This window comes from Vicia villosa, linkage group LG7 (assembly GCF_029867415.1).
Source record: "Vicia villosa cultivar HV-30 ecotype Madison, WI linkage group LG7, Vvil1.0, whole genome shotgun sequence".
NCBI classification, from domain to species: Eukaryota; Viridiplantae; Streptophyta; class Magnoliopsida; order Fabales; family Fabaceae; genus Vicia; species Vicia villosa.
In genome coordinates this window covers 48,657,586-48,667,004 of record NC_081186.1, presented here as the reverse complement: position 1 = coordinate 48,667,004, position 9,419 = coordinate 48,657,586, and the positions used below count along the sequence as shown (strand labels likewise).

The 9,419-nt window shown below is 36.4% G+C and overlaps 1 protein-coding gene across 1 annotated transcript; it reads left to right on the top strand.

Annotated features, from left to right (window-relative positions):
- Positions 1–2,796: 2,796 nt before the first annotated feature.
- Positions 2,797–8,075, top strand: LOC131617196 (proline-rich receptor-like protein kinase PERK13). Its single transcript, XM_058888539.1, has 6 exons — positions 2,797–3,858; positions 4,027–4,461; positions 4,685–4,771; positions 4,920–5,067; positions 7,056–7,203; positions 7,331–8,075. Exons 1-6 carry the CDS (start codon positions 3,117–3,119, stop codon positions 7,772–7,774), a joined length of 2,004 nt encoding a protein of 667 aa, XP_058744522.1. The 5' UTR covers positions 2,797–3,116; the 3' UTR covers positions 7,775–8,075.
- The last annotated feature ends 1,344 nt before the right edge of the window (positions 8,076–9,419 follow it).

Sequence of the window (9,419 nt, the reverse complement as noted above, 5' to 3'; positions counted from 1 at the left end):
GTTGTCCCTACATGGGAACCGGTTCCCAGCAACCCAGAATTCATACCTCTCTGTTTTTACAAGGGGGAACCGGTTCGTCCCACGTGGGAACCGGTTCCTACGTACCTGCATTGCCAAAATCACTATTTTGACAGCTTTTACCCTATCCCATATCCCCAATTTCAGGTACATACGAACATAGCACACAATTATCATCAGTTTGCGCATCATAACATATTTCAGACAAGTTTTATACAAGTATTAACACATATAACATGAGTATTAACAAAATCATGTAATTCATACAATTTATCAAAACCTACCTTAATTCCCAAACCCGACACGTACGATTGAACTAGATAACAATCCTAATCAATCCTACTACCTACAATCGCATAAGGATTACTAACCCGAAGAATCCCCCCTTACCTTAGAGTCGGATCTTCGAAGTTCTTCTCCCCCTTTGGCTCTTCTCACTTTCACGTGTTCTTCTTTTCCTCAGACTCTGTCTCTTGTGTTTCTGTCTCCCTTCTTTCCAATTCCTTTATTTTATGAAAAATAAAATAAATATTATAATGGGCTTTCTTAGTTAACACCCCCTCCCTCTGCTACTCACCACTCTAGGCCCAATGCCAATATCTCATCATTTTCCAAATAATTCCCAAAAATTATTAATTCTAATAATTTAATTAAAAAATAATTAAATTAATAAACAAGAATTAACGGGGTGTTACATACTTCATCTTGAGGTGGACCGTAGAGGGAACAGTCGTCAGCCCGGAGTTGGGAGACCCACATGGAAGCTCCTCGAGATAGAAAGTGATGGGCTCTGACTTTCCTAGGAACCTGCTGAGGGTCGGGTTTTGGTTCAAGCTTGCGCCGACCATCTCATTGAACTTTCTCTTCACCGACCCTATGGTGAACTAGTTGAACCCTCTGCTGGATATGACCATCGCATAGGGGAATTTCTCCCAAGTGTTGTAAGCGGACAAGGGCGTAGTGGCCTCATCAGGGACATAACAATTTTCCTTCCGAGGGATGCATAGGACGACTTGCATTGGGCCAGTTTGTCAATTTAATATTGGCTCTTTTGAAAATCTTCCAGTTTTTGTACTTGATAATCGATTATGTCATGTGCTTAATCGATAAACAACATTAAAAATGTTCATGAATCTTTTCCTTTTTAAGCCACATTTTTTTCCTAAAAGTAGATGACTCCCTTTCACTTCATTTCACCAGAAAACGTATTTGAAATACCTCATCTATACAAAGTGACACCCCAAAGTCGACGTTGACGCTGCACTAAGCAGTTATCCGGGCAGATTTAGACCCAACCATAGTCGGATAAAGGTTCAACGAAAGTTAGAGCAGAAGAATGATCGGTTGCGATGAAGTAGCGGTTAAGAGATGGTTGAATTTTATAGAATCCCGTGGTAGAACGCAATGTACAAGATGTAGAGAGTCTTTGGTGCGGTGTAGCGGGGTAAACGTGGAAGGTTACACTCCAACGTACAATTTAGTGAAGTTACATAGATGTGGTTTGAAAAAGTGAGTATGAAAATGTACATGTAAGTTATCAAGACTTACTCCTCATCAGGACCATTGATTCTTCTCAATCTAATGGTTAAAATTAATGAGTATTATTTTTCTCTCTCCACATTTAATTATTTATTAATTTTAACCATTAAATTGAAAAGAATCAGTGGTCATGATGAGGAGTAATATATATATATATATATATATATATATATATATATATATATATATATATATATATATATATATATATATATATATATATATATATATATTAGACAATTAAAACCACCTTCGTCCAATTTGACGTGGTACGTGAATATACATTTGATCAAATCTAACGGTAGACGATGTATGAGTAGCTCAGATCATGTGTTCGACCCTTTGAATAGGTTCCACCTATTAGCTTACTTTCCATGATAACACTTTGAATTGGAACCATTTTAATTGACCATGTTCTATTGGACCTTTGATAAAAAAAAAAAGATTTTAGAGTTTATCTAGTCAATTTAGAGTTAGATAGTCCTTATTAAGAAATTTAGGTTTATGCATTAATTATTGGGTTTTAATTTATTCATATGACACTTAAAAATTATTATGTTGTTATTTCAAAAGCTAACCGAGCTCTATTTTATTTTATTTTGTTAAAGAAGATAATTAGACTTCACTAATAGTAATATATTATTCATAATAAGTGTCTTATTTGAGTTTTGCGCGGGTCTTAAGAAAATAATTAGATGTGTTGATTTTAATGAAAAAGTAGTATCATTTACTAAAATATACTTATTTATTTATTATAGATAGTGGAGTAGTTGAAAAACGTGAAAGTTAATATATAGAGGAATAGTAGTGGAAAAAAATAATAAATATTGAATTGGTATTCTAAAAAGACATTTATTTTGAGAAATAGAAAAAGTGCAAATGAGACACTTGTTATAAGACGGAGGGAGTACTTTTAAATTTTAATAAATTGAATATTTTTTTCATAAATATTAAAGAACTATATGTATTCATATTCAATAATGAAAGAAGCACAAAAGTGACATTTATCACTCAGCAAGCCAAAAGTTAGGAGTAAACTACTCGGGTCAATTTATCGGGTAACAAATCAACCCGTTCAGGAACTCCACCCATTTCAAATTGCGCGGCAACCCATCATTGTAGGAGACATAGCAAGAATCTATTCACACACAAAAAACTTAAAAAACAAAATCTATCTATGTCTCTCTTTTTTCCCTAAAATTAAAAAACCAAGCAACACAGAGAAATTATAGGCCTCGTTAAGATTTTGCAAAAACCAACCATTTTTTTTTTTTTCTTTCTTTTTACGTTTTTCTTCAATTGAAACACAAAGAACAAACAAACTCTGTTTCAATAGCTTTCATCGAGCTGGCAATTCTGTTCTGTTCACGGCAGAACTTGCGCAGTTCGAACATTATTCCAATGTCGGAACCAAAAACATCCTCTGTTATGATTGTTCTTTCTCAAAACCCAGTTTTATTAATTTTCTTTACTTAACAAAAAAATAAAATAAAATCACTTTCTCTTTCTTTCTCATAATTTTCTCAATTTTCTCGCAAACCGTTGCGAGAAAAATTGATATGGCTGAAAAACACCACAAAAACAAAAAAAAAAATCTACCAATTTCAACTTCAAATCTCAATGATCCCAAGAAACAATTAAACAAGGAAAATCATGACAAAGATTTAGAATCACTGCCGGAGCCCGATCCTCCGATAAGTTTACCGGCAGTCTCCTCGCCGGACCACACACCGTCGCTGCCTCGGCCAAAGTCTCCTCTGCCGCCTAAAGTATTACCGCCGTTTGAATCACCTTCAGAACCACCACCAACACCGTCACCACCACCATCACCACCACCATCATCATCGCCACCACCTCCAGAACCTTCACCGCCACCTCCAGAACCTTCATTGCCACCTCCAGAACCTTCTCCTCCACCTCCGTCATTATCCCCACCGCCACCACAATTATCACCTCCGCCGGTGCACAATGCAAACTCCTCAATATCTCCTCCTCGTTCATCGCATAAACAACCACCTCCCTCGCCTCCTGAGAGGCCATCTTCATCATCTTCATCATCTTCTTCGTCTTCTACGCCGTCGAATGATTCGCCACATAAAGCTATGCATGAAAAATCAAGAGACTCTCATTCGCCTGCATCCTCGCCCGTCGAAATAGTTGGTTATACCCTGGCCGGAGTTTTGGTTGTCTCCTTAGTTGTCTTCGCCGTTTTTCTCACTTTTAGGAAGAAGAAAACGAAAGGAGATGCTTATGGCGGAGCCTTTATGCCACCTCCTGGAACTAACTTTCAGGTTAAATCAGGTAATTTCTTTTTTCTCCATTTATATTTACCAGTAATAATTTTAAAAAACGAATAAATTATACGTAATCACAAGTGTCTGTGTTGGTTTCGGACACGGACGCTTAATTGTAGTTGTTTGTTATATCATTGTGGAGATCTTTGAAATGTCTAATGATATTGGCGATCAGGTGCTGATGGGCTTTACTATGTACAGCAACCTTCCTTTAGAAATAACTATGCCAAAGGGAACGCAGGAGCAAACAGCAAGAAGCATTTACGACGAGGTTCTATGGAATCTGTACAGCCCCTGAGTGCTCAAGTAGTTTTTAGTTATGACATGGTAAAAGAAATAACCAATGCATTTTCTAGTCAGAATGTGATAGGGGAAGGGGGATTTGGGTGTGTTTACAAGGGTCGGCTTATGGATGGAAAAGATGTGGCAGTCAAGCAACTTAAAGTTGGTAGTGGGCAGGGAGATAGGGAATTCAGGGCAGAAGTGGAGATTATTAGCCGAGTTCATCATCGGCATTTGGTATCGTTGGTTGGTTATTGCATTTCTGAGCAGCAAAGAATGCTTATATATGAGTTCGTTCCTAATGGAAATCTTCATCATCACTTGCATGGTAATGTGAGTTTCCATTTATTTTCCTTACAAAAAATTAAGAAAATTGTTTATACATGTTGGAACACCGCCTTAGTTGTGGCCCACCCTAACTTTGGGCTGCTTCGTCTCGAGATATGACAAATAGTCTGACAGTTCTGATCTTACAGATCAATTTTGCGAGTTTGAGTTAGTCGTCGAATCAAAATTTTAAGAACTGGTGCTTGATATGCGTGTTATTGCAGGAAGTGGAGTGCCAGTGTTGGATTGGGCCAAGAGGCTGAAGATAGCTATTGGTGCTGCAAAGGGTCTGGCGTATCTGCATGAGGACTGTAAGTATTTCCTGCAGTTTTATAATACATATATGTTTCTTAAAAGTTGTGACAGGGGAATAATTTAACAAATACATTTTGTTTTTCGATGAATTTTTTTTAGGCTTGCATTTTGTATGAATAACTAAAGTATTTTATCTATCTCTAGGCAGCCAAAAGATTATTCACAGAGATATTAAATCACCCAACATACTTCTGGATGATGCTTTTGAGGCACAGGTTGCAGACTTTGGGCTTGCAAGGCTAACAGATGCTGCCAATACCCATGTATCAACAAGGGTTATGGGTACCTTTGGGTAAGATTCTATGCCTCTTAACAAAAACAATATGCACTATTTTTTGTATATAGTCCTTGAAAGGGGTGTATCTTAAAAAAGAAATTGACTTGGAAATTTTATCGACGAATTATTTTTTGTTATACATATGGTTGTATTTTACTACAATCTCAATAGTTTATTTTTCAAATGGGAAATACATTTTGAGGAAGGAAATACATCTTTCAAGTGAGTTAATCCAAATGTCTTCACCAGCATATTTGTTATGGTGGAATACAAGTACCCAAGATTTTAATTTGGATATGTGTCACAGTCGTGATCCTTGTTATTGCAAAGAATCATAGTCAAATGTGACAGATGCTACCTCAATTGCAGTCATGGAGATATCTGATCATGGTTGCGAACCTTTATTTCAAAACCTTTGCAGTACCATCTAGTGAAATAGAACTTAGGTAATATTAGAAACTCAACTAGGTGTAATATGGATTCTTGGATCCATTTTAAATCATTTCATTTACTAAATGGTTAGTTACAAAATCTGTTACATCACTTATTTAAGTATTCAAGTAAGGAGCAGGGTAGAGATACAAGCCATGATCACGTGTGCCCTTAAGGTATCTAAGTATTCTTTTAACTGCAACCCCGTAGGACACAATTGGATGAGACATGAATTGACATACTTTATTTACTGAGAGTGAAATCTCAGGTACTGTGATTGTTGCATATTGGAGGACCCTAACAATTGACTTGTACATCTAAGGATCATCTAAAGAATTTGGATCCAGCTTACCGAGTTTTCTTTTGGATTGCATAGGATCAGAAACTAGTGTAGCATCAAGCATATGTCTCCTAGTAGCAACTCTCTAAGATATTTTGTCAGAGTGAGGAGAGCGCCATCAAGCATGTGCTTGACCTCATTTCCTAGAAAGTAATCTAGATCTCTCTAGTGTTTGAGTGTAAAAGCTTTGTTGAGTTTAGTAATATGTTGTTTGATCATTTCAGCGGAGCTACCAATTAGAATTATGTCATGATAGTGTGTTATGATGAGTAGATAAATAAAGCGGGGTCACATTTGACTGGAGGCATTCAAACCACTTCCTAGGAGTTTGTTTATGACCATACAAGACCTTGTTTAGGTTGCAAACTACATAGGTTTTTCCGTCATTAAATCCTCAAGGTTTCTCTATGTGTACCTCTTCATCTAGTTAGCGATTAAGAATTGCAATGTTCACATCGGGTTGTTGAATGAACCACTTATAAGTGATAGCAAGAGTGGGTATAATTTGAATTGTGACAAGTTTGACTACTGGTGAGAAAATTTTTGTGAAGTGAAACCCATGAGTTTGATGAAACCCTTTGGCTAGAAGTCTTGCCTTGTGCCCTATTGATTGTTCCATTAGGATATTTTCTTTTAGCCTAAACACAAATTTACAACCAATAGCTCGTCTATTTGAGGGTAAAGGAACTAGGATCCTTATATAATTATGTTATAAAACATCATACTCAGCTTGAATTGCAGCCTTCCGTTTGGGGTCAAGTAGGACTTGTTTTACAATCTTAGGTTCAGTGTGTTAGAAGCAACCTTGGTTCAAGACAAAGTTGAGTGAAAAGAAATGGCCTTTGTTTGCATATGGTGATTGTTGACATGTATATTTGTAATATGGATGCTTGACTCCATTTCAAATCATTTATTTTACTTAATTGTTAGTTGCAAAATTTGTTACATTACATCACTTGCATTTATAGTTGCAAATTGTTTCCTGCAGTAGCAGGTTATTCTAATAGGAGCTTACAGGTGTCAGTCACACATGTAGAGCTGGCATAACTAACCTTGAGACTTAGTTATTCAAGCCTTTGAGAATAAACTCAAATAGTTAATTTATTGGTTAATGAGTTTAAATTCATGCATTACATAATAACATAACGCTACTTTAATGATAACATGCATTTCCTCTAATGATAACCAATTAAATTACAACCAATTAACTCTTTACGGCTTCTATCTGTAGGTACATGGCTCCAGAATATGCAACCAGTGGAAAATTAACAGATAAATCAGATGTTTTCTCATTTGGGGTTGTCCTCCTTGAGCTTGTAACCGGAAGGAAACCGATTGATGAAACCCAGCCTTTGGGAGATGAGAGTTTGGTTGAGTGGGTAAGAACATACACCTTCCTTCATTTGTTTTCTACTAAAGTTTTACATAAGCACTTATATGCTATGTGCTTATGTTATAAATGCTTAATCAAACAGTTTTTCATAAGAGATTGTTCTGTGTCCACAGGCTCGTCCACTACTGATCCACGCCTTTATGACACGCGAGTTTGGTGAACTAGTAGATCCGAGACTAGAAAATAACTACGTAGAGAGTGAAATGTTCGGAATGATAGAAGCAGCCGCAGCATGTGTTCGCCACTCAGCTCCTAAACGGCCTCGTATGTCTCAGGTGGTAAGAGCTTTAGACAGTGGAGACGACATATCTGATTTATCAAACGGGGTGACATACGGTCAGAGCACTGTCTATGATTCTGGCCAGTACGACAAAGAGATCATGCTATTCAGGAGAATGGCCAATGAAAGCTATGGTGATTCTGATCTTGATAAAAACAGTGGAGAATCCAATCCTTCGAAAGAGAATTTGAGATCACAGCATTCATGGATGCACAGTACTTCGAGTACCGAGTCAGAATCAAGAGCTTTCAATAAGCATAAAGTCAGTCATGAATGATCACAAAAAGAAGCACATAATTTGACAGTGAACAAATAGGCACGATGGAATTGAAGTATTGATCAATTTAGAAGAATTCACCTATTAGGGGAGTTGAAGTTGCTGGATCATCATCACACAGGATGATTTTGGTTTTTCAGGGAGTAAGGCTTTAATCTATAATCAATCTTCTGTATAAAAAAGCATTACTTGAAACTCTTTTCTCCCTCCAATTTTTGGCAGCTTGTAAAAAGATAAGTTTTGTTGAGGTTACTTCTTAACCATTGTTAATAGATATCTCTTACAGATGTTGAATTCAGAAGATTTGAATTTCTTATTAGTACTACTACATATTAGGAATGATACATACAGTGTGATAATCAAAATATAAGTATATGTTTGGTTGTGCGGTAGTTTGTTTATTAGGCCACTAATACAAGAAACAATAGAATTCAGTTTCATCCATGACTTGAAAAAAACAATGAGGCTGTTATTTTGTACATTTTTTATACCTCTATTTGTGTCAAAGGTTAGGTGCAGGTTACAACACGTTCTCACCAAACAAGAAGCACATCCCACCTCAAGAGTCAGCCATATATCCAAAGTCTTTGAAGATTTAAGGACGACGACCACATGGGAGATCGAGAACCTTGGGATCATAAGATGATCACGCCCTACATCGTACCACATTGAGGCGGTTGTCCTCGAAGAAGGTTATAGTACCTCCAAAGTATGAGACGACCATGTTCTAGTAATACATCCGATCAGATCTAACTGGTCCCCAAAAACCTTCCGATGGTAATTTACGGGATCATCTAACATCTTTCTCTCAAGATAACTCTCTTTAAACAATATTCTAGGGCCTCTAAACCCTAAAATCCATTTATACCGTGAAGAATACAAATCAAACTCGTGTACACAATACTCTAGAATCTTAAATCTCATAATTTATGATTGTCATTTATTTGATCGCCAGAGTTTTTCATGAAAACCTACTGTCATCGGGTGTATTACAAAGATCTTTGTACATGAATTCATTACCATATTCATCATCCTCAGCAAAACTTGAAGAAAGTATCTTAGAAAATATCTTACATTCAAGAACCACTTGTAACTCTAATCACCATATGGAAGTCACCGCCAATGAATGCATATATCCACATTCTCCACCTTTTTAATGACGACCATACATTTTTCAGAGCGGTGTATAAACAAAGAAACAAGGTGATAAACTTAAAATGATTAAACTCCCTCTGACAAATAGAGAGTATATCATTCTCCCCTGAAAGTATATTTTCCAATCTTTGTCATTATCAAAAAGGCAGAAAAAAAAGATAAATAAATATAGTAAGAATCAATTACATAGATCATCAAAGGCATGTGTAATCATTTAAAAGGAAACAAGCATACTTCATTAATTAAATACTAGAGTTCAAGTACAATGGATTGGTATCATCCTCAAGAAACATGTTAGATGCATCCTCTGGTGGAGCTTTGCCATCTAAGTCATAAGAAGAAAGTTACAAATTGATTGAAAGCATTACTATCAACACCTACTAATGGCTAGTGACTAGAGCAGCCATTATAGTTGTGGAAAAAAGAGAACTCGCCATAAGGATAAATTGACAAAAAAATAGTACCTTGAAGAAGACATGGACGATTGCTC